The sequence below is a fragment of the Magnolia sinica genome, chromosome 11 (assembly GCF_029962835.1).
Source record: "Magnolia sinica isolate HGM2019 chromosome 11, MsV1, whole genome shotgun sequence".
NCBI classification, from domain to species: domain Eukaryota; kingdom Viridiplantae; phylum Streptophyta; class Magnoliopsida; order Magnoliales; family Magnoliaceae; genus Magnolia; species Magnolia sinica.
The window spans coordinates 47,269,468-47,295,907 of NC_080583.1; the positions used below are offsets into that span (position 1 = coordinate 47,269,468).

Genomic DNA, 26,440 nt, shown 5'->3' on the forward strand with positions numbered 1-26,440 from the left:
GAGGATTCTCGTACTGTTTGATCTATCGTTTCCTTTGCTACATAATCACCCTACGAGTATTCTTTCCATTTGATCGTCAAAGTGGTTAGCTGCCCTGCGCATTGGTGTGGCCTTACGGGGAACTCACTACGTCGACTTGGACTCGATCAAATTTTCTGAACATCCCGGACTAGGTATGTGTAGGTAACCTTTTGTCGTGCAGTCTGCTGATTCTGATACCTTGGTTACAATGGATTGTTGTCACTTTGAGTTTGATTATTCTTCCTAGAGATGGATCCACTCATTTTACTAGCATTTGTACGACTGTCCAGATATAGAGATCGGGCCAATCGTACATGTATCATGTACGGATTCGATCATCCTTTGGGGAAACCGGAAGGGATCGAATCTTATTTAGCTATTTGCACTGACTACAACTGGAGAATATGGAAGATTCCTCAGTGTACTGCGCGACGCGTGTATTTTTATTTATTTTTTTTTTTGAAAACTATCCGTTCCATCTCGCGGGTGGGCGTCGTCGTTCGGTTTTTTTATTTGTAAAAAAGGTCAGATGGCTTCCTCTAATAAGTTAATGGGGTTAATGATTTAGAAGAGACAAACCTTTTTGAGGCTATACTCACTGGGGATTTATTTTGTATTAGTTTGGTAATTTTTGGTAACTTTTGGGACTTTTTGGGATTTTTTTTTAGAGATTCTTTGGAATTGTTGGAGATTTTTGGAATTTTTTTATTTTTGAATTTTTTTTGGAGATTTCTTTAGAAATTTTTGGTGGCTGTCTTGGTAATTTTGAAAATTTGGGACTGTTTTGGTAACTTTTGAAAACTTGGGCTTGTTTTGGTGACTTTTGAAATTTTAGGCCTGTTTTGGTGACTTTTGAAAATTTGGGAGTGTTTTGGAAATTTTTTGAAAGTTTGGGATTATTTTTAGAAATTTTTTGGGTATTATCCAGGCAGCAGTCGGACTGCCGCAGGCAGTCCGGCTACTGTCGGTCCGTCGCTTGGACCGTTGGTCCGTCCTGTGCACTGGTCCATTTGATGCAACCTCCTTCCTTATTTGAATCTTGTATTTGGGACATCCAAAGACCCATTGTGGTCCCTGGAGCTATTTTGGAGGGGTTTTTATAGATTTCTTGAGCCCTTTTTTGTATTTTTCTTTATTTCCCCAACTTCAGGTAATTCTGGCCCTTTGCTGGATCTTGTCAGGCCGTTCATTTTTGGGAGCTTTTGATGGGTTGGATTTTCTCTTGGGCTTGGAGAGGGCCATGATCAGGACCGTTGGACCATCCTGATTGATCTGATCTGTTGGACTTATTTGTTTTGGGCCAAATGGTTGGTTGGATTATTCTCATATATATGTATATATTTTTTTTTATTTTTTGTGTTTTTCATTTTTTTTATGGAGTGGGGGTGTGATAAGAAAAGGGCCCTATCCTTAAAGCTTTACTTGATTTGATTTTTTTTCGGTGATGATCTGAACCGTTGGATGGATGATCTGGGGCCTACTTGTGCGAATGGATGATGTAAATCGTGATGGCTGGCCATTTTTGGTGAATGATGGATGGGTGGGATTTTCCAAGTGGTCCCCACATCATGATCTTGACAGATCTAGATGTATGGATTTATGTTGGATGATGATTTTTGGGAGTGGTCTCTGAGAAGAGGTCTTTTGGGAATGGGCCTTGAAAATGGGCTTGGACTTTTGAGATGGGCCTTGAAAAGTGGGCTTGGGCATGGGTTTTTTAGATGGGCTTTTGGAATGGGTCTTATTGGAAATGGGCCTTGAAAAGTGGGCTTGGGCTTTTTGGATGTGGGCCTCGATGTGGGCCTTGGATATGGGTCTTGAGAAATGGGCCTAGGCTTTTGAGCTTTTTGAAATGGGCTGTTGTGTTGTGGTCTTGGATGGGTGCTTACTTGTGTACCTTGCTTGTGTAGCATGCCTCGTCGTGGTAGAAACGAGGCTAGTTCTTCCCGTTAGTCGACTGATTCGTGTTATGTGCCTAGAGAGGGCCGACATCTGTCTGACCTGGCCCAGGAAGGTGGTGCGCCTACAGTTTTGAGAGGACGAGGAGTCAGGACGCATTGGCCCGATTAGTTCCATGACCCGCAGCCGCTATTCTTTGAGGTCTTGGAGCGCACCCCCTTTGCTCATTTGTTCTGAGTTCGTCTGAGTAGGATGAACATGTCTCTCTTGTCTGCTTTGACTGAGCGGTGGCATCCTGAGACCCATACGTTCCAGCATTACCCCGTATGATATATACATGCAGCTGGGCCTTTGGTACGATGGAGGATCCATACCTTTTGAGGATGACCTTCCGGTGCCCACTGAGGATGACTGGATGGGATTATTGGGGATGATGCCAGATGCTGCAGACTTTACAGGTCCTCGATTCAAACTTCTCTGGCTATCATCGAACTTTACCAGACGCATCCCTGAGACTGAGGCTGCGGCTGTGGTGAAGGCTCAGGCCTTGATTTTGTACACTATGGGTGTGATGATCTTCTGCCACGGGAACGAGCTCGTGAGTTCCCGTCTGTTGTCGCTCGTGGCAGACATCACTTTCCCCACACCGTATAATTGGAATGCGGCCCTTCTGGCCCATTTATATGAGGGGCTGGACAAGGTCAGCCGTTGTATAAACCGATCTTTGACTGGCTTCTACCCAGTCATTGAGGTGCCTTCTTGTTATCCTTCATGTCCCGCTTTCCCTGGGGATGGTCTGGTGTGCCCTATCTGATCATAGTTTTGCGCATCTAGGTCCCACCTTAATTGATCATTCGCCTCCGCATGATGTTGTGGTACAAAGATAACCGCAGTCGCACGCGCTTGTTTTTCGATCTTGTTTGGAGGTTGAATATTGATGCCCTCGTTCCTGATGATGTGAGTGATTCACCTTATTTTGTGTTGCCCCTGTGTTGCTTTCTGCTTGCTTTTCAGCCTTTTACTTGTTTTCCTTTTTGCAGTTCCATACCAGGCCGTACCTCCGGTCGAACGCGACGCTTACTCCTGGAGCTCAAGAGACTTTTCAAGTCTCCCGACGACGCCGTATTCTGGAGGACCCGCGTGTGACGAAGTGGTACCTGGGGGAGAGACTTTTTTGGTAGTTGACCGGCAATGCTTTGGTGCCACTTAGCCCGCCATTTGGGCCTTCTAACTGGAGATTGGTGCCTGAGAGAGAGTTAGCTGCCGCCTTGGAGGGCTACGATGCTAGCGCCTTCGTCGATCTGGATAGAGAGTATAGTTCCTGGTGTGAGCAACATGGCATTGGTCCGATCTTGCAGCCCGGCTACGCTCCTGGTGGCGGCGCACGTTTTGCTGGAGGAGAGATCTTGGGGCCCCACTTTCACTGCAAGGACACTAATACTTATCTCCTTAATGATGACTAGTTTATTGTGCCATGTAATCATGTATCCCTGCTTGTGTAATCCGATGTTTATATGAAGTTTAGTTTGTTTAATGTCGCCTTCTCGCATTATCTTTTTTATCAGTTTCACAATCTCAATTGAATACATAGACATTTGTTCTCGGGTCTTGACTTTTCGGAGCGGGCCCCGCCTGATTTTCGTCTGTAAGTGGACCTGGGCGGCAGTCGGACTGCCGCGGGCGGTAGTTGGATTACCGCCCGGAGACTTTTTTCCTTTCCGTTGTCCTATCCTGTCAGTGCGGCAGCGATGCAGAAATGTCAGATCTGTCGGCGGTAGTTGGAGTACCGCAGGCGGTATTCGGATCGCCGCCTCCTTTCATCTTTTCTTCCAGCGAGTACCCCTCTTCTCTGTTCATTCCTTTTGCCCCTCTTTCGTTTATTCTTTCTTGATCAGACCGTCCGATCATTGTCCTTGTCCCATCCTCCCTTCTCTTTGTCCTTTTTCCTCTTTGTTTCTTCCTTTTTGACTCTTCCTTTTGTCTTCATTATGGCTGACCATAATGAGAGGGTTGGTGGATCCTTGAATGGTGGGAAGGTTGGTGTTCTCACAAATGATGAAGAAGATCCATTTAGAGAAGTATTGATGGAGGTTGGTGGTGAGGAAATTAATGGTATTTATGGCATGGCTCCCATCATCATTGATCGAGGATATGAAGTTGGTTTGGATGGGATGGACTTGATGGTTTTGATGGTGTTCATGGGGAGGGATTGATGGGGTTTGATGGATTTATGCCAGATGGGCCGCTAGGTTTCGTGGATGCTGATGTGGCGAGGATGAATGGTTTGAATAATGAGTATGGTTTGATGATGGCATCTGATGGCTTAATTGATGGAGGGATGGACATGGGCGGTGTGGATGATGGCATTATGACGGTAGACAGTATGAATGGGGTGGATCAGACCTCGATGGGTGGTGGGCCCTATTTTGGTGGCCCAAGCGGTTTGGATTTGGCGGGTGATGGATTTCTTATAAATGACTTGGCTCAGATTTTTAGCGCGGATATCGGGACAGTGATGGGACAGTCAGCTATTGCTGGGGCCCAAGGTGTAGGCCCTATCAGTGATTTGGACACTTTGGGTATTACGGCTCCTAGGGCGTGCGAGTTCGCGACAGCTCCTGATGTGACAGTTGTTGGCGGCTCGGGCCCGCCTATTGCAGCTTTCCAGGACACCTTGCGCGATGCGATGGGCGATGCTGGCTTCTTTCGCCATCATGAGATAGACTTGCTGGACGAGGGGATGCCCATTGTTAACGATTTCCATCGGGTTCGCTTAGACTGGTGGCTGTTGAGCGCGGCATTGTATGATTGGTTTCCGTCTCTGAACCTGTTTTCCTTCAATGACCTGGAGTTGGGACTGTCACTGGAGGAGCTCTCGTGCCTGTCTGGTCTTCCTCTCACCCGAGAGCCTTACATTCCTGCGTCCGAGCCAGTTCGTTCTATTGATCTGATCTCCTGGTTCGAATTTCTTATTGCTCTTCCTACTCAGAGGGCAGGGTTGGCAAGCTTTCGCTTGAGGTCTTGTATGATCGCTGCTCCACTGCCCGTGATGATCCTAGGTCAGATTGCCAGCTCCAGTGCCTGAATGTACTGGTATTCTGTGTTTTGGCTAAGCTGCTCTTCTCTAGCTGGCGACAGTCCTCTTTGGCAGCTTTATTGGTATTCTGTGTATTGTATCGCAGGAGCATCATTTCTGTGGTGCTGGCGGAGCTTTTTCTAGGGCTGACCTAGTGTTCGTTAGGGTGAACTCGCATCCTCTGGGGTTGTTGTGCATTCCTTCGGGTATTCTCTGCTCTTTTCCTTTTCCTTGCTTAGCACTGTTTTCCTACTTGCAGCCTGAGTTTGAAATGTATTTCCTTGCAGGTTTGGTTATGGGAGCATTTGTTCATGACCCCTCAGCTTTATGGCCGCACTCCTGTCACGGTGATGTGCTGCTTGACGACCTTCCCCTTGGTGCTGAGGCCACTGAGTCACTATACCGTTGTATGCTCACTCAGCTACGAGGGTGGGAGATCAGTTGGGAGGCTCCCTGGCTCCATCGCTCCCCGTTGATTTGTAGTGCTGCTCGTACTCCTTTACTACTGCTGGGGCTTTGGGGGTACTGCTCTTATCATCCTGTACGCTTCCTTCGACAGTTCAGCTTTTGGTAGGATGTTCCGGAGTTTGCTGTCTCGGGATTCGGTCATGCCCCTCTTCCTTCTGATTTGCCAGCTTTGTATAGGCGAGTCTAGATTTCCTGGTAGGGCTCCTTGGATGCGACGATGCTGGAGCTCGAGTCTTGGGCTCCTCCTCTGACAACCGTACTGTACCAGCGATGGGTGGTAGAGCAGTCATTATATCGTCAGGTACCTGGTTGGCATTTGGAGGACGAGATTGCTGATCAGGACATGGTGGGCGATGCTGCTTCCTCCTCCTTGTGCGTTGATGATTCGTTTGAGGCTTTCGAGGAACGTCCTTTCATTGATCCGTCTTTCTTACTAGCCACACATGGTCACCTGATTTCTGAAGTTGCTGTCCTTCACCACATTTGTGAGGATATGGCTCGTCGACTCGCCATGGGACGACGATATGACGAGAGTATGTTTGCAGCATATCGTCCAGAGAGGGATGAGGTCTTCTACCTGCGCATGGAGGTAGAGAGGCTCAGATAGAAATTATCGCTGTATGAGAGGTAGGAGCTTACCTTTGATCCCTTTTTTTGATCGACTGCTTATTTTTGTATGCATGAAGGATTTTGTTTTTGATACAAAAGGAAAGAAAAGCAGTGTATTTGTAAGAAGGATGACATATTTTTGTTTTGTGCCAAATTTGTCAATGTGCGCTTGTGTTTGGATTTATGCTTTGGATGATTGGGATCAGACTCTTAGGCTCAGCCCATGTTGTATGCAATATCCTAGATTGTGTTCCTAGGGTCTTGGTTCCTTGAGAGGGTGTCTGGAATCGCATCCGCAGATTTGAGCAGAGTTTGATAGAGAACTGATCCGCAGTTGATCTTTCCTTTGTATCTCATTGTGGTGCTTGTTGCCTTGACTTTTCTATGCCTGCACTTTTATTTTTATTTTTTTCTTTTTCTAGCCACTTTTGCTCGTAATGCCCTTTCGGGTTTTCACTACGTCCGGTTCATCCCGTCATTTTTGCCCATAGCGTCCTTTCAGATTTTCACTACATCCCGGGTTTTTGATCTTGCCTGCCCCTTGGCAGCTGTGTTGTTTTTACCCTTGGCGCCTTTTTAGGTTTTCACCAAGTCCGTTATATGCCCGCTATTTTTACTCGAGACACTCTTTCGGGTTTTCACCTCGCCCTTTTTGCTTAGACATGTCCTTCTCTCTTTTTTTCTTTTTTTTTTAGTGTTGTGGGAGATGGAGAGACCTCTTTCATAGCTGGCCAACTCGTTACCTTTCTGTCCTTGTCTTTGATTACAATCGTAAGCTAGTTTCTGGTTGGGTTATTTGGGGGATGTGGTATAAGCTTATTCTCTCCTTTCTGGGTCTTCTTTTTGAGATCTTCTTTTCTTTTTCTCTTTCTTTTTTTTCTTTCTTTTTGCTTTCCCGCTTTTTTCTTCTCTTTTTTTTTCTTTCTTTTGTGGGAGAGATGATTGATGTTTCTGATGGGAGAGGTGGCGGATACATTTTTTTATTTTTGATTGGGGAGTGAGGGATGCAGCTTTGCGATTTTTAATCATTAACAAGGTTAGTTATGGTTACCCGTAATAGATTTTCACGTTATCGGCGTTAATGGGCTCGGAAAGATCCTCTCCTTTCAGATTAGTGAGCCAGAGAGCACCTCCTAGGAGTACTTCCCGAATGATCAGCGGTCCTTCCCATGAGGGTTTGAACTTTCTTCTGAGATCTAGTAGATGCGGTGGCAAGATACACTTCATGACCATGTCGTCAACCTTGAAACTCCTCTTCCGGACCCTCTTATTGTAGGCCCGAGGGATCCTTCTTTGATAACATTGGGAGTGGCTTAGCGCTCGCATGCGCTTTTCATCTGCCAGATGCAGTTGATCATATCTTGCTTGTTGCCACTCGCCTTCCTCAACTTCGCTTTTCAGTAATATCCACAGTGATGAGATTTCGATTTCGACTGGTAGTACTGCTTCAATTCCGTATACGAGTTCGTAAGGAGTTGCGCCTGTAGCAAAGCGTACAGACGTCCGATAGGCCCAGAGTGCTTAGGGAAGTATTTCTGACCAATCACGATATGTCTTCACCATCTTCTCTAGTATACGAATGACAGCTTTGTTTGCGGCTTCGACCCCACCGTTCATTTGAGGACGGTAGGGGCTTGACCGATGCCGTTGAATCTTGAACTTGTCGAGGAAATTGCCCATCCTTTTATTGATGAACGGAGTTCCGTTGTCAGTAATAATGGCCTGAGGGACCCTGTAATGGCTAATGATGTTGTTCTTCATAAACTTGACTACATGAGATGCTGCTATGGTGATGTAGGATGCTGCCTCTATCCATTTGGTGAAGTAGTCTACTGCTACCAGGATGTATTCATGCTCATTTGAAGCTTTAGGGCTGATCTTGCCGATGATGTCTAGCCCCTATGCAGAGAAGGGCAGGGTGATGTCAGGTTGTAGAGTTCGGAAGCAGGCGCGTGGATCTAATTTGCATGTTCTTGACACTTGAAACATTTCTTGACGTGTTTACAGCAATCGGTCTCCATCGTGAGCTAATAATAATCAAGTCGTAAGATCCTTTTTGCCATCATGTGTCCATTCATGTATGGACCGCATAGTCCTTCGTGGATTTCTGACATGACGTGCATTGCTTCTGTTTCATCCACGCAGCGAAGGACTTGATTGAAGGATTGCTTGTAAAGGACGCCGCCGATAATCACGAACCGTGCCACCAGCCATTGTATGATGCGACGATCTATCAGTGTTGCTCCTTCCGGGTATTTCTGGTGCTCGAGATATTCTTTGATGTCTGTGTACCACGGCCGATCATTCGAGGGTGGCTCAGCTTCGTCGATCTGTAAGCAGAATGCGGGCTCTTCTTGAAGTTCAACAGTGAGTTCCCATTCAACAACTCCTTTTAGGATCTCCAGCATCGAGGCGAGGGTAGCCAAAGCGTCTGCAAATTGATTCTTGACTCGGGGCATGTAAGAGAATAAGATCTCTTCAAACTCTTCGATTAAATTCTCCAGATAGACGTGGTATGGGATCGGCTTTTCATCCTTGGTCTTTCAGTCACCATTCGTCTGATTGATGATGGGTTGCGAGTCTTCGAAGACCCATAACTTCTTTACATTGAGTATTATAGCCTCTCTTAGACCGGCGATACATGCTTCATACTTAGCTACGTTGTTGGTGCATTGGAATGCTAACTTCCTGGATATGAGAACTGGGACGTCCTCGGGAGAGTAGAGTATGGCACCTACCCCACTCCCTTTTGAGTTTGCAGAACCCCTCATCCAAGTGGGACACATATAATGGATGGGCTGGATTTGTGAACCACATGTCGGTGGGCCCAACAAATGATTATAAATGTTATAATGGGAAGATAACCCCTCTCAACTTTTGTATGTGGTGTGGCCCACAAAAGTCATCGATTGACTTGATTTTTAAGCCTGAGGCCCACCATGGAATGGTGCATCTGACTGATGGGGTAGATGCTTGGCACGCATCACAGTGGGGCCCACACAGCTCAACCTCATCGGAAGTTCCCATGAGCTCGACTGCATAGAACCTATATATATATATATATATATATATAGAGAGAGAGAGAGAGAGAGAGAGAGAGAGAGAGAGAGAGAGAGAGAGAGAGAGAGAGAGAGAGTCATGTTCCCCTGCGCACGTGCAGAGAGAGAGAGTCATGCTCCCCTGCGCACCTATGCACGTGTGCACCTTTGCACATGTGTCATGGGTGTCTAATCTGGACGGTCCATGTGCTGCGGAATCCCATGAAACCTCATGTGGGAAATTTTCACCCTAATCTAAAATTCTGGTGGGCCATAGCAAAGAGAAATGCAAATCAAGGGAGGAAACTGTTTTAATTTTTCCTGGCCCATCAAAGTTCTAGATCAGAGTAAAACTTGGTCCTCGGGGGTTTCACGAGGTGCTGCTTCACATGAATGGTTCAGATTTTGGATCCACATCACGTATGATGGGTTCTCAAAAAAGTTCATATGTAACAGGTATGAACTGGTTCGCAGGTGAGCGTTTTCGTGTGTGTGTGTGTGTGTGTGTGGACTTAGTTGACCAAACTGTCCAGCTTTAGTCAAGGAACTGTAATTTTGATTTTCTTGTATAGTTTCCAAGTTGCCATCTCGGCATCTCTTTCTTGTGAGTTTTTGTTCTTTTAATAAAATTTTCATTCTCTCAAAAAAAAAAAAGAAAAAAAGACCAGCGATCTAATATGCAGATAGCCCTGTAAAAGTAATATACATCTAAAATGTAACTCAGAATTTTAACAGTTTAGTGTGAGCTTGTCCATGGCAGACAGTTCCTCCGTAATTTCTAACTGCGTGTATATCATCCAACCCATAATTTGAACGGTTTAGCGTGGATTAATTGTATGCAGGCCTGCAGTAATTTCTGTGCGCGTATCATTCATCAAGCGGTGCCTTCGCTACATGACAATGGATCCACATGATAATTGATCTTGACCATACAATCAGCCAAAAAACGTAATAATTATAACAGCTATTTTAGTTCATAACGATCACAACCTTCTTTTTTTCCAAGATTGTGCGCACACAATAGTCTTGAAAAAAAAAATAAAAAACCTCACCGACTGCAGAAGAATAGCAAACCGATAGAATAGTTAAATGTGCCCCATCCATCATTCTGACATATAGCCATTGGAACACCCACGAGGTGACATAGCAAATTAGCAATTGTTTGGCCCAGATTATCCAATATATGTCCGCCATTACAACCAGTTACAAAATGGTACCAAGAAAAAGTGTCAAGAGTCCAAATGCGAATCAAGGGCACAATCAAGTTGGAACCATTCCAGGATGTCTACACATGATTCTAGCAGCAGAAGCTTCCTTTGGGTAATCCATGATTACCAAACAAACTCATTTAAACAAGGACCAACAGCAACCTACTGGGGGTAAATGATCACATACGTTCCAACACATGGTAATTACCATACGTTAAACCAGTGTGGTTCTCACCCAAGGTGTGTAATCCGAACATGCATCCGTTCCACATCTTCATATTCATCAGACGTCTCAACAACCATTCCAATCCAAAGTGGGACACCGCAGGGAACAATGTACAATCATGCCCAAAACCTATACATTCACTTGTGCCCCACCTAAGTTTCATAATTGTTTTAGGTGTCCATTCATCCTGGTGGGGCACACCTGACGACTGGATTGAATGACTTGTACACAACACGTTGTCTGACATTCCATATGGAAGTTTCTATAGTGAATCCCATCCCCAGCATCCCACATTGTGGCCCACCTGATTTACCGATCAGGCTAGATTTTGGGGTTTAGGCCTAACATGAGGAGGCACATCTAGCGGATGGGTTGGATGGCACTCACACATAACATTGGAGCCCACATAGCTCGAACGCATAAGTTTATACGTAGTGATCATCACCCCAAACAATATTTGAAGATGTATATATGTACAGGATCAGTACCAGCCAGATAGCCCTTGCAAGCAATTTAAGCTTGTTTGGTCAGTGTTCTTAGTACAATGAAGAAGACCATGTGCTGTCGGATCCAAATCTATGCAACAAAATAATCAGCACATCCCCGTTGGATGGCTTTCAAGGTCGCCCTTCTCCATGAGCTTCCTCAAAATACTTTTTACATTCTGAAATCCAAGACACACACGGTGTTATTGGAGAAACAGGCAGCAATCTTGTCACCTTCCTTGTTCCAGCACACCTCGAAGATGCCTCCGCTCCCTCTGAATGTCTTCACAACCTTCCCTTCTCGCACCGACCAGATATGCATGCACTGATCTAATGACCCACTTGCCAAATACTCCCCGTTTGGGCTAAACGCAACAGAATATACAGGATCCCTGGTGTTTGTATTGAAGAAAATGGCAGTAAGGACAAAAGGTACATGTGGTTCTGATCATAATCAAAATCCTATTTCAACCATCACTACTTTCGACTAACATGCAATGGAATTTGGTAAGTTGTAGTTGGTACCTGTGACTATTCAAGCTGTAGAGAAGGCGTCCTAGCTCCACATCCCATAGCTTGATTGTTGAATCAAACGATGCACTGGACAATGACAAATAATGTTTGTAATTAACTCTTCTTCTTTTTTTCTGAAAGGCATGTTTGTAATTAACTTGATCCATTGAAACAAGAAATTCATGTTTACATTAGAGAGGAGACTGAAGAGAAAAATGTATTCATACAATGTGGCAAACGAATGAAAGAAAACATCGGCTGAAGCAGGAAAAGGATGCCGGGAGATGTAACATTGGGTGCAGCATTCTAAATCAGGGGCCCCAAGATGGATAGAGCATGGCCCAAAATTACTGATCGAACAATCCTTACATTCCAATTGCTGACCATCAATTGAATATTCAAATAAAATGGGCAGGTGTCCAAAATTAACAGGTGAAATCAGGTGGCCCAATTTGGATCGCTCAAACTTGCACGGGCAGGAGGGATCCACCCAATGTGATTTTTCAGGGTAAGCAGTAAGCATGATCCACGTTGGAGTACCCAAAATTGGATGGCTCAAAAATGGCATGAGCTGGAGAATGAGCAGCTGCACCATTGTCAGTTTGAGCTTACCTGATAGTAATTAGACCCAAAGAACATCTCTTCAAAAGAAAGAGTATCAAATGCTTTGGTTTGCTCATATCCTAGAAGCCAAAGGCTTCCATAGCCTTAATTCCATGTAAAGATTACAGCCACTTTCCAAGTGGAGATTGACATTTCTTGTTGGGTAATGAATATATATCGACTCAGTTTGAAGCATAGAATGCAAACCAGGACTCAGCCCAGCACTTGGTCACTGGGTTGGGTTGACCCGGGATCTCCTCCTACTAATGTTCTTCCTCTCATGGTATCCAAAAATGGTTATGTAATGGCTGTAACGGAAAAATGGCCCATAATGGATGTTACATTCTTCTTCTTGTTCTTTTTTCTTTTTTTTTTTGCCGTAATGGTGGCTGTAATGACAGTGACAAACGGCCACCGGTACTATTATTGAATACCTTGCTTCGTCCCCCTCACTAGAGAATAATCAAACGAGCAGTCATACTAAAACCAGGAAATACTGAGTCCGGCTGAAACCAGGATGGGACTGGTTTCCCTGACCCAATCACCCAATTAACTTTGCTTGGTTGATCAGTTTGGTTTGCAAACTCTGGACGGAAGTATGAATGGTGCTACTATAGAATAGTAATAGCCTCTAGAGTGAGCAATGGATCAGATTGACTTGTGACCAACCAACCCGACCCACTTAAAAACCAGACTCAGGACAAGTTTAAGGTTTCTGGTAGGGTTCATGTCAGAGAACATGACCCATTTACTAAACAGGTCAGGCTCTGGTTGACGTTGGCCCAACCAGACTCAACCTGCTCACATTTTATTTATACCAAGGGAATTGGAACGTGCAACGCAGGTGGAGAGAGGAAGGGAGAGAGAGGAGGGGAGAGATACTTTCGGAGGGAGAGAAAAAAACCGAAGGATGCAGCCACATGCACAGAGAGAAAGCAAAGGTCACCAACAGTGGGCAGGTTATCACGTGAGGGCTGATGTCCTAACATGAGTTGTCCAAGCTTTTTTCATCTAATTTTTTTTGGCCTGCTAGAGTTTTAGATGTGCCTCTTGCATGGTATTCAAAATCGATTACGTAACGGTAACGATCATAGCCGTTACACGTTACGGGTTTGAAATGGCCGTAACGGCCATTACAGAAAAATGGGCCATAACGATCCCGTAACAGACCGTAACAGTCCTGTAACGGTCCAGTAACAACAATTTTTTAAAAAAATAAAAAACTTAATGGTAGTGGCCGTTACGGCCACTGTTACCATTTTGGAACACCTTGGCCTCTTGTTTGGCTGATGTCCTAACATGAGGCAGCACGACAGATGTACAGATGGATGTTACAGTCATCATGATAGGCACCACATACCCTTTGTTGAATGGGCCCGTTGTGTGTGCTACGTGAATGCAACGAGGGGCGGGAGTGGACTACTCGCACATGAAAAAGGAGCGGGTAAAATCCAAGCTGTCGGTTGACATGGCTAAAATTCAAGCCGTCCATTTATAAGCACACAGATTGTCAAAATTCCAGGAATACCACTGATCTACGTTGAAAATCTCATTTAATGTCCGGTAGAATCTCAAAGGCCACAACTCTCCTAATTCTAATTGCATGGGCAAAGATATCCTTGGCTCGTCATGTTATATAGAGATATAAAAAACTCTGGCATAAAGAGTCTATGATTGCTCTACTAGTAGAGATGTGCAGATGGGAGGGTCTCTAGTTTGAGCCTATCCAAATCCATTTAAAAACAGGTCAGACCAGGGCTCAAGAATCTGCTTATTGGTCAGCCCCGGTAATCTAATCTCAGGTCACAAAGTGTACTCAAGCCTAAATTTTGGGCATCTTTAGTAAATGGGTCAGCCTCATGTTGACCCTCACCCAAGCCAAATCAGCTTCATTACCACCCATAATTGCTTCAGACATGGAAAGGTATCAACAAACAATCTTAAATTACTATGGCCAAAATAAATCGTATAGAAAAATGCCATCTTCCCCGTAATCATCTGGCTCACTAACAGAAGTATATAATGTAAGTTGACAACAAGCAAGGCGGACTAATCAGGTGCTTTGGTGTTGTGCCGTTACTTAGGCCTCAAGCTAGGTGAGAGGCATACGCATGTGACGAGGTGCACCTAGAGCCTAGGCACAAATCTCACATGCATGTGCCTTTGTGCAACCCAGAAAAGGATGCAAGGTACCAATGTGGCAGCTCCAAAGCGTGGAAATACTTAACATGGATTATATGAAGCCCCTTTATATCCTTTTCACCCTTTTCCGGGATCAAAGCTAGGATTTATGGAAAATAACTCCTCCAAAGATTTCTTAGATTCATATGATTTTAATGAAATATTTGAATGCTTAGGAATCATGATCCAATTCCTTCGAATGGTTTTGTAAATTTTGAATGGTTTATTATGAATGATTAGTTGATTCATTGGAATGTTTGAATGGATGTGAGTTTCAAAGAGTGATCTCTAACAGTCTAGGTCTCTAATAAACGTAATTATTTTTTAAATTAATTCACGGTGTAAAAATTAGTTTAGACCCGAAGCTGTTAAAAAAGTGTGTAAATATAGGAGAATGATCATATGCAGATGGTAGCTTAGCACGCAATTGACTGCTGTAAGCCCCACCATTGGTTTTGTATGGGCCCCACCATGTTGTGCATATGAAACCAGGGCCATTCAGCCCCTTCACCGAGCCTGGATGAAGGATTACGCCAAAATGAGGCCAATTCGCAACTCACGTGACAACCAAGGGTGGGCATCCTCTCATAACTGTTTCCCTGTGTGCATTTGGAATGTGTGTGGGTGTGGGTGTGTGTGTAAAAGATTGTACCTATATTATCCAGGTGTGCATTGTAGACAAGTACATTTCTAGACCGTGCGCCTTCTAGCTCTAGACTGGCCTTTTTCTTTCTAGACCATAGGTTGTCTTTTATTTTTATCTTATTTCTCTTATTATTTTTCTTTCTTTTGTTTTTCCTCTTTTGCCCTAGTACCAAGGATATTTTATGTAATTGGGGACATTTGAACTTCCAGCTCTAGTTGGAGTTTTCTCTCCCAAAAGCTTTTTTCTCTCTAGCATGGTATCAAAGCAAAAAAACTCCTAGGGTTCTCTATTTCTCTTATTATTTTTCTTTCTTTTGTTTTTCCTCTTTTGCCCTAGTACCAAGGATATTTTATGTAATTTGGGACATTTGAACTTCCAGCTCTAGTTGGAGTTTTCTCTTCCAAAAGCTTTTTTCTCTCTAGCATGGTATCAAAGCAAAAAAACTCCTAGGGTTCTCCTCTTCCTCACTTCTTGATGTCCCTTCCTCTTCTATTTTTTTCTCTTCTTTTCTTTCTTTTTCTCACAGATGTTTTCTCTCAATTTGAGAGTCTTGCAACCTAATGAGCGGTGGAATGTTATTAACAAGGATCTTGTCACAGTTTTTATCAGGCTTTTTGAGCATTTTTTCCCTTTTTTTTTTTTTTTTATTTTTATAACAGAAATTGGTTTGTGGCAGCTAGAGTTTGCTGGATATTTTCACTTGGATAGGTTTCTTATTCTTCTTCTTTTTTTCTTTTTTCTTTTTTTTCATCTCGATTTACAATGATTCTTTTACAGCCATCAATCAGGTATTTGGGATTTGTTTTCTTTTTAAAAATCATCAAGATTTGTTGATATCTGGTGAATTTAACCGTACAATCCACTTCTCTTTGGTGGTTGATTTGGAATAGTGTTTTAAATAGCGGATAGTGTGTAGCGTAGCGTTCACCCCTCTAAGGAGAGAGTTGTAAGCTACATAGCGTGTATCGTAAGCTACATGCTCTTCTAGATTTTTAATCAAGGTTGTGCTCAGTTGCTCCAATTTCATTGTATTCACCAAATTAGCCTGATTAATAATGAAATTAACGAAATTTCATGATACTTGGTGTAACCAGTAATTGGAAGGGGGTATCATCAAGGATAAAGGTAAAGAAAGAGCAACGAAACTGATTTAATACTGTTATTTATATTTCTTTTAACTAAAAGCATTGAAAAGATTAACTATTTTTTATTGAAAATAAAAAATAATAATAACAAAATAATAATTGTAACAAATCATTATAAACATTGATTGATTTTAATGTAGTGAAAAATAACTTGTAATGCAAGCCACGTAGTATGTAGCGTGTGGCATAGTATATGTAGCTTGTTGCTTATACGAATTATCATATAGCGTAGGCTACATGCGACTTAAGCTATTTTCATGAGCTACGTAGCATTGACGCTAAGCTATGCTACATGACGTAAACTGCATACTACATAGCGTAGCTATTTAAAAAACTGATTTGGAACTATGAGGATTAGTACTCTTTTTATTTTTTATTTTCTTAATTTTTTCAAAGACTGCTAGAAGCAATAGTTTGTTGTATCAGAATTTTTTTTCATTGATTGATGTGAAGTCGTGATATTTAGTACTCTTTTAATCGTTTGGAATATGGCTTCATCATCAATATCTAAGATTGTTGATCCTATCCCCTCTAAGATGGAGAAGTTGATGGTTCATTCTGAGAATCCTAGGTAGTAGATTACAAATGAACCATCAACCTCTCCATCTTAGGATATATAGATGGCAGTATATCCAAACCTTCTATGACTAATCTTTCTTATGGAGAGTGAAAATCGAACAATTTGTTGGTTATGTCCTAGCTCCTAAATTCTATGGAAGTGAAGGTTAGTGAAGGATTGTTTCTATTGTCCACTGCATGTGAGATTTGGTTGGCTACTTCTGAATTGTATATTGATCAAAATAGGATGGCCTGAATTCACAATATTTATCAGGAGATTAGTCATTTGAGATGGGGAGAGAGGTTAGTATTTGATTATTATACTAAAATGTGTAGTTTGCGGCATGAATTGTCTTTCATAGATGATCTACAATTTGGTTTTTTCCATAAATGCAAAAGCATATAAAGTAAGTGTTGAGAAGAAAATAATATTTGAATTGTTGGTCAATCTTAATTATGAGTTTAAGCCTGTTCGAGCTCAAATTCTTAGTTCTCTTACTTTACATTTAACTTAATAATGTATATGATTTACTTTTACAAGATGAGAAGCATTGTATAGCTACTGGATCAACTGTGGTTAAGAAATCTACCCTAATGACCGGATTCAGGAATTTTGGTTATGGTCGATGTTGGTCGAGGTAGAGATATAGGGAAAGGAGGTTGTGATGGTGGACAAGGTCATAGTTGTACTTGTAGTATTGATCCTAGTCATGATATGGGTAGAGTTAGATTCATGTCGAAGTAGATGGGATGTGTCATGGTTTGGGAGGAGATTTCAATGTAGTTAGATTCCTACACAAAAAATCAAATGAAGGTCAAATTTCAAGAAGTATAAAGGGCTTTTCCGATTAGATTTTGAAGAATGAATTGCTAGTCCTTCCTATGGGAGGAGCTAAATTTACATGGTCAAATGGGAGTGTCGCCAACCAAATCTAGGCTAGATAGATTCCTCATCTCTCCAGAATGGATTGAGAAATTCCCTTTGAATTGTCAAAGAGGGCCGCCTAAATCATTCTCGGACCATTGCCCAATTTAGCTAGAGATGGATGAGGATTGGGAGCCAAGGCCATTTCGGTTTGAGCTACCATGGTTAGAAATTGAAGGTTTTCGGGATTTTTTTAAAAATAGAATGGTGGTCTTCTTTCTCAATTTAGGGGGTGCAAGTTACTCCTTTTTCAGAAATTGAAGTTGCTTAAGCAGAAGATTAGAGAGCGGAAAAAGATCATTTGCATGTTCGAGAGGACTTTCAGTTTGAGCTACCATGGTTAGAAATTGAAGGTTTTCGGGATTTTTTTTTAAATAGAATGGTGGTCTTCTTTCTCAATTTAGGGGGTGCAAGTTACTCCTTTTTCAGAAATTGAAGTTGCTTAAGCAGAAGATTAGAGAGCGGAAAAAGATCATTTGCATGTCCAAGAGGAGGAAAAGTCCAATTTCCTTCTAGAGATCCAAAGGTTGGACACTAAAGAAGAAGAAGACGGTCTTTCAAAGGAGGAAAAAGCTTGGAGGGAGGTGTATAGGGCAAAATATAATGTTAGGTGTTGAGACTCAAATATTGCATATTTAACCCTTCAATTATATTAGTTTTCCTGGCATTTAATTGATAATTTGATTCAATTATATACATTTTTGTCATGCGAGGTAATTCGAAAGCTTATGATGAATATGCGCTCAAAAGGATGGATTTAGAGCTCAAAAGAAGATAATGAAGAATTGGATATTTGGAAGTCATTAACGAAGAATTCACATGCCAAAGATCCAAGAAAATTAAGTGAGGAATGAAGAGAATCGAAGGATTGAAGTTAAGAAAAGGAATCCTGAAAATTGGGAATTTTCAGGATTTTTGGAAGTTTATGATGAATATGTGCTTAAAAGGATGGATTTAGAGCTTAAAAGAAGATAATGAAGAATTGGATATTTGGAAGTCATTAATGAAGAATTCACATGCCAAAGATCCAAGGAAATCAAGTGAGGAATGAAGAGAATCGAAGGTTTAAAGTTAAGAAAAGGAATCCTGAAAATTGGCAAGAAAAATAATATTCTGAAACTCCGAGTCTAAAAGAGAAAGTACTGAAACAATTCCAGAAATAGACTTTGATGGCATCGACAATTTATAAATTTCGGGCTCAACTCGTTGGATAGTTCTGGACAAATTTCGATGGAATCAAAGACAGTTCGATGCTATTGAAGGTGCAATCGAAGACTATTCGATGGCATCGAAGTTTGCCATCGAAGATGCGCAGAGTGCATAAATTTGAGGCGGTTTGCGAACTTTTCTGAGGCAGTGCGAAAGTTTGACTTACAAAACTATTTAAAGGAGTCCTTAGGCTATTCCAAATCATCTTCTAGCGTTTGGAATGGGAGAGAAGGCCTAGGTGGAGGGCCGACAACATTCTTCCATTTCGATTTCTTCACAGTTCTAATAGATCTTTAGTTTTCTTTTGTTTTTGAGTTAGATTTGACTAGCTAATCTCTTAGCTAGGGCTAAGAGGTGAAGTTTTAGTTTATTTCGATACTTCCTTTGCTTTGATTCACATTTATGTTGAACTTCATTGATTTCTGATTTGAATTAAGAAATATTTTCAGTTTTCTATGGTTTATTGTGACTCAAATTACAATAGATGATGTGATAGCTTTGAATATATTCTTATCTATTTTGATATTGTTGAAATTGGTAAAATTCGTGATTCACCATCGTCTCCTAGGCAATTCTCTTCCAATCATCACAACAGTGCTTCATTTGTGAACTATTTCAATGAGAGTTCAGATTGTGCTTCAACTGTTTTATCTTCCAACTGGATAGGATGGGACTCCGATTCTAGTTGTGTTTTGTTGAGTCAAGTAATGTAACATCTTAATAGCTACAAGTGGATCCTTGGCGCTCTAGTTTCCTCTTTGATTGATAATTCATTGACAATTGTTCTCAATTCTTCCAGATTTTAGTTTTAGTTCCAATTCTAGTTCTACTTACTTTTAGAATACGTACAAGTATAGTCCCTATGGATTCGACCTCGTTCTCACCGAGTTATTACTGCATCGCGACCACGCACTTGGGGTTGTAAACACTAGCTTGTGAGAGGAAGAGATAAAATGGCAACAAAGGTCTAGAGAGACATGGCTGAAAGCAGGGAATAAAAACACCAAGTTCTTTAATGTGATGGCTAGTGCTAGAGCGAGATCAAATAAGATCACTTCCTTATTGGTGGATGGAGAAAGGATTGAAGATAAATCAAAGATTTCTGATAACATAGTGAAATTTTATACAGGCCTTCCGTCCAAGGATAGGAGAAGTAGACCATCTCTTGATAATTTGCCTTTTCATTCATTGTTGTCAGAGGAGGTGGATTCTTTGGGAGAAGCATTCTCTGAAAATGAAATTAAAAAAACAATAACAGAATTGGGTAGTGATAAAGCTCCGGGGCTAGGTGGTTTTCCTTTAGCCTTTTTTCAAAAATCCTGGGAGTGTGTGAAGGGTGATGTGTCGTGCTTCTTCCAAGAATTTTATGATAAAGGTTGTATAGCGATAGAGTTAGGAGCTACATTTATAGCATTGATCCCTAAGAAGGAAGGAGTTGAATGTTTGAAAGATTTCCGTCCTCTTAGTCTTTTAAGTGGCCCGTACAAGATTTTAGCAAAGGTTTGCCTTCCAAATTTCGGAAGGTGTTGGGAAACGTCTTTTCTAAATCACAAGGGGCTTTTGTTGATGGTATGGAATAGTTCGATTGCCCCTTATTGGCCAACGAATATGTGGATTCTTGGTCCCGAAAAGGAGAGGAGTAGTGTGCAAGCTTGATATCGAGAAGGCTTATGATCATGTCGATTGGGCATTTCTTGACTGTATGTTGGGCAAACTGATGGCAATCTTGGATTTAGAAATGTTTTAGATTCGCTAAATTCATCATTCCGGTAAATGTTTGCCAAAGGGGCTTTTTGCAGCTTCTAGGGGCTTCGTCAAGGTGATCTATTATCTCCATTCTTTTTGTCAAGATTATGGAAGCTCTTAGCAAAATGATTGATAAAGGTGTTCATGTTGGTTTGGTTAGAGGGTTTGGAGTGGATAATTCAAATTTTCAGATTTTGCATATTCAGTATGCAGATGATACTCTCTTATTGTGTAAAGCGGACTTCTTCATACAAAATCTTTGGTCAATTGTAGTTTCTTTTGAGGTGGTTTCCGGATTGAAGGTCAATGTCTCTAAAAGTAAGATTTTAGGGTATCCATGGAAGAAAACTGGATTTTTGCGGAGATGTTTGGGGATGTCGGGAAGCCTATTTCCTAACAACTTATTTAGGATTACCATTCTGTATAGGGCGAGACCAGCTAAACATATGTGAGGCAAAGTTATCGAGAGATGTGATAGGAAGATGTCCAAAATGGATGTCAAGGTACCCATCAATGTGAGGAAGAATGATTATAATGCAGGCGTCCTTGTCAAATCTTTCGGTTTACCTTATGTCTCTCTTTAAGTGCCCAAAGTCGATTTTAAGTGCTTTAGATAGACGAAGGAGAGACTTTCTATGAGAAGGGTCGGGACAACAACATGAATTTCATCTTGTGAATTGGGATGAAGATTGTATTCCGAAGGATAAAGGAGGTGCGAGATTGAGGAAGTTAAGACGAGATGTATTTAGCCTTGTTAGGAGAGTGGGTTTGGAGGTTTGGGGTGTAGAGGGTGGGGAAGTGGAGGGAGGTTATAGCTAGGAAGAATGGGGTAGAGGAAGGGGGGTGGTGGGCGAAGGCATCTTCTCTATACCAATCTTCTCATATGTGGAAATCAGTAGCGTCCCTTAAAGATAGAGTGTGGGAGGGTATAGGTTTTTCCGTGGGGGATGATGAGGGAATAAAATTTTGGGAGGATAGATGGGTCGGAGAAGCAAGTTCGAGGAAAACATTTCCATCTTTAGGGCCTTTAGCTAGGGAAGAGGGGGTGAAAGTGAGTAACTGCTTTTCAATGAGAGGTGAGCAAGTATCTTGGACTCCCATTTTTAGAAGAAATCTTCAAGATGAGGAAATCGAAGAATTGGTTCATTTGCTCCAACTGCTAAAGAATTGTTCTCCGGTGATTTCAGATGTGGAATCTTTGTAGTTAAAGGATAGGTCTGACTCCTTCGTTAGTTCTTTCTATCAGTTTATGACTAATCATGAAAGGAATGGGGGTGTTTCTCCAACGGCACATTTTTGGTGCTATGGTGCTCCTTTGAAGGTGGCGGCGTTTGGGTGGCCAGTGGGGAGAAATAAAGTGCTTACCATTGACAATCTTTGCAAGAGGAAGATGGTCCTTCCAAACATTTGTTTGATGTATTATAAAGATGCGGAATTTGTGGATCATCTGATTATTCATTGTTCCTTCTCGAGGGGGTGTGGAGTCTTGTTCTTCCTTCTTTTGGAGTTTTATGGGTATTCCCCAACCATATTCAAGATCTTCTCACTTCTTAGCATGGTGGGGGTTCTCTAACTTTGGACAAGAAGTGGTGGAGATTAACTTTGTTAGTGATTTATGGTGGGAAAGAAATGAGTGATGTTTCAAAGATAAGAAAGGAGCTTCAGATGTCTTCAGAAGGGCCATTCTCTTTGAAAACGAATGGGTGGAAGCTTAGATTTCTTCGCTTCTTTTTCGGGATTCGAGGGTGCATGTGTATAGGAGTTTTTTCTTCAGTGTTCATTTGTATATTTATATTTATTTATTTTTTTCTACGACCTTTTTCTTTTTATGGAATATCATCATAGTTTCAAAGAAAAAAATGATATGGATCATCTATGTACTCATTATGGCAGATATGGACATACTGTTGATTATTGTTGGGTCCTTCATGGTCGATCTCAAGGTTGAACCACTAATTTTGCAACTATAAATGGCAAGGATTCTCAGGATATTATCAGGGATAATGTCCCATTGGCAAATTCACCTATGATTTCATCAGTTGGTGATGTAGTTCATCTTTTGAAAAGTGAGCATAATGCCTTACTAAGGGATGTCACTAAGAATAAGGTCTTTTTATATACGTCTTTGGCTCAAGTAGGTAATACTTTCATAGTCTTTCACACTACTTTTATGTCAAGTTCTTGGGTAATTTACTCGGAGGCTACTATACTGATCATATGATAGGTACATCTATTAATTTTTCTTCATTTACCCCAATCCTAATTTAGGTCGTGTGAAATTAGTAGACAATACCCTAACACCTATTGGGGGGAGTACGATTATATGCTTCTTCATATTCCTATTCTTAAGACTGGTTCGAATGTTTTTGTTCATTCTAAACTTGATAGTATTAAAGATATGGTTGTCTCTAATTAACAATTGACTAAATCAAACTGGAAGATGTATGAAAGAAGGAATGTTTGTATTCCAGTTCTTTTTCAGGTCACCACTAAGCATGCTTCTTTAGTGACAGGTAATATAGTGTTCCTACAAGCTTGCCCATTTATACTAATCCATTTTTAGAGTCATCCTTGGATTTTTCAGTTGCTATCATAAAAGACAAAAAATAGGGTACTTCTTATCATGTTGATAGGTCTATTGCTTATCATTCTTCATCTACAATTCATGGGTTATTTATTTCTTCCCTTGAGTGTTCTTCTTCCACTATTCCTAAAAATTTTAAAGCGGCAATTAATGCACCTCTATGAATGCAAGCTATCGAATAGGAGATGGTTTTTCTTGAGATGAATCATGCATGGAAGATGGTTGATTTATCGATTGGGAAGAATCTGGTGGGTTGTCGTTGGTGTATGCTCTTAAGTACAAGCCTTATAGTATAGCTCGTTTATAGCTAAAGAGCTTATACAAACATGTGGTGCAAATTATTCAGAGACTTTTGTTCTTATTGCTAAGATGAATTCGATGTAGTTGATAATTCCTCCTGCAATTAATTTGAATTGGCCATTGCACCAATTAGATGTTAAGAATGCCTTTCTAAACGATGATTTGACTAAGGATGTTCGTATGCTTCCCCCTCCTAGTTTTGCTAGAAAGGGGAAGGAAAGAAAGGTATATTGTCTTAAGAAGGCTATATATGGTTTGAAGTAGTCTACTCGAGCCTAGTTTTAGAAATTTTAGGCCCTTACCCGTATTGGATTTACTCGCATGCACTCGGATCATTATTTGTTTGTTAAGTGGCATTTGCAGGACATTTAGGGCCTGTTTGATTTTCCATGATACATGTAAATCCTGGAAAATAAGTAATTATTACTTTTTTCATCTCATTTGAAAAGTTGAGAGTAGTTCCACCTCAAAAATCGATACAAAAGTGTTGACTTAAATCTGTGGACCCCACCATAATGTATATGATATATCCACATTGTTCATCCATTTTATTAGAACATTTTGGGGCATGAGCCGAAAAATGAGGTAGATCCAACAATTAAATGGCCCACATGAAAGGAAACAGTGGCATTAATTCGTCTGCCGTTGAAAGTTATTTCCTTTACTGGGCTCACATTGAGGCTTTTTCATCATCAAACCCGTTCATAAGGTCACACAGACATGGATAAGGGGAAAACACAAATATCAGCTTGATCCCAAACTTTTAAGGGCCCTGAGAAGTTTTTAATTGTAGACGTTCGATTCCCACCGTTTCATGTGGTGTGGTCCACTTGAGCTTTAGATCTGCCCCATTTTTTTGCTCATGCCCTAAATTCAGCTGGCATAACAAATGAGTGGTGTGGATAAGTCACATACATCATGGTGATCCCCATATTGATTTTGTAAATTTCTCGATTTAAGTGTTAAAAAAGTAAGTTGTCACATCTGCATTGAGAAAGATGTGGTAATTACCTAGGTAAATAATTATTACCCATTTACATGGGAATTACAATTGAGCCAGAAAATCAAACAGGCCCTTAAGGTCTCTTGTTCTAAGAAGGGAATCATTTTGTGTCTACAAAAATACGTCTTTGATTTATGGACTTCAACTAGTAATCTTGATGTCAAACCTGTTAATTTACAGAGAGAGGTTAATAGGAAGATTTGGGCTGTATCTCTCTCTCTCTCTCTCTCTCTCTCTCTCTGTGGACTGTGAACCTTTACTCAAGAGTTTTTATCTATCCAAAGGCTTTTTTTTTGTCTCTAACATGCCCTAGGAGTCATTTGGTGCCTTGGCCATATGAAGGAACGTGTGCCTTGGGTGTGTGTAGCGCCTACAACTATACTAATAATATACAGACAATTTTACAAGTCCATTGTGAAGTAGGAATCCTAGTGCTGGGTGAAGTACGATGATTTCAATCGTATAGAATCAAAGGGTTACACTCCTATGATAGTTCACCACCACTTTCAAAAAGGCTAGTGATTCTTCCACCATAGTCATGGCAAAGTTCTTTGGCTGTCCAAATTGCTGACTCAATTGTGGACAACTAAAACAACCAACTATATGAAGCTTCCCTTTATAGGATGCACTATAGGCCAAATGCAAAGCATACATATCTGATCACAATGAAAAAGGAATTTATGACATGAAGTATGTCAAAGATCAACCCGCATTTACCTTGCCAGTAGTAACTGCTGATTAGGATTGTTAGTTCCGGGGCCAGTAGGACTCCATCTAATTGTATAGATCTCCTGCAAGAGATTTATTCTTACTTCTGTGATACAGTTACAGAAATGAAAGAAATCATATCCACATTAAAAAGAAATGGGGAGAACCTTTGTGTGCTCCTTCAAATCGTGAAGGCATTTGTCCTGCTTCAAACTCCAAATCTGCAGCAAATTTTGATAGAACTATCAAACATGACATCATAGTCAACATGAGAGATGCCCAACTACATGGCAAATTGCTCTTGTAGATCAGTCAAAAGAAATATGAGGACATTAGATTCTGAGAAAAAAAATAATAATAATAATAAATCAAGTTGTTCCAGGAGCATGGCAACACATAGATCAAGGCCAAAGAAAGAATGGAAGACTTCCCTATGCTTCAGCTAGGCGCCGTTCTTGCAGCATGTACCCATTAAAACATGACAGAAATATATAGGAGCAGCAGCATCTGAATTATGCTATTTTAAGAAGCACGCGTGCAAATAATTTAGAAAGAATAGTAAGAATCACCTTTGCAGTAACATCATCAGAGCACGAAGCCAGCAATGAACCGGTAGGATCCCATTTGATGGCATTAACTTCACCCTGAAATAGTAGATAAAGATCATTCGAATGGTTTGAAGCCTCTAATAGATCCAGGCAGTCTTCTATTCCAACGGCTACCAATACTCCAGAAAAGCAAGCAATATAATTCCACACAACCAGATCATAACTTCACTCAAGAGTGTCTATGGAGGAGAACCCAACTTCGGTCTTTTTACTGAATCTGGAAAAGTAGTGTTTGGATTGCCTGTGAAGTCCAGTATGGAAATTGAGACGGGCCTAAAAAGGTGCCGCTCTCCAATTGGCCTTTTGTTTCTTCACCTGCTTGAAACAAAACAGATAGGGATGTCCGATCCGATTTGATCAGGTACACTCCCATACAAATGGGCCCTTATAAAGTAGGAACAAGAGTTAGTTCACTGAGGTCAATTTTGGAAATCACTGGGTCAACTTGCAGAGAACCTGAGTAAGAAAATCAAATCTGACTAGTTCAAACAAAGATCTCAGGGATCCCCCACTGACCTACCCAAGTTTGACCCTATTTTTCTGGACTTCCCTTGAAAATTACAACCTTTTTATATTAAATATGTAATTCTGTATGTCTTATGCAGATTTTACTTTACTCCAATATTTCTTATTGATGACTGGAACGATGATGGTAGGTGAGCAAAGAAGAAAAGACGAAAC

General features: G+C 41.3%; 1 protein-coding gene across 1 annotated transcript in view; it reads right to left on the bottom strand.

Annotated features, from left to right (window-relative positions):
* Positions 1 to 11,017: 11,017 nt before the first annotated feature.
* LOC131219090 (WD40 repeat-containing protein HOS15) overlaps positions 11,018 to 26,440 on the bottom strand; it is a 103,958-nt gene continuing 88,535 nt past the window's right edge. The window contains exons 10-14 of the mRNA XM_058214091.1: positions 25,721 to 25,795; positions 25,319 to 25,372; positions 25,161 to 25,234; positions 11,556 to 11,630; positions 11,018 to 11,422 (exon numbers count right to left, since the gene is read on the bottom strand). Of these exons, the coding sequence (XP_058070074.1) occupies positions 11,203 to 11,422; positions 11,556 to 11,630; positions 25,161 to 25,234; positions 25,319 to 25,372; positions 25,721 to 25,795 (498 nt within the window). The 3' untranslated portion in view covers positions 11,018 to 11,202. The remainder of the gene's footprint in view (positions 11,423 to 11,555; positions 11,631 to 25,160; positions 25,235 to 25,318; positions 25,373 to 25,720; positions 25,796 to 26,440) is intronic.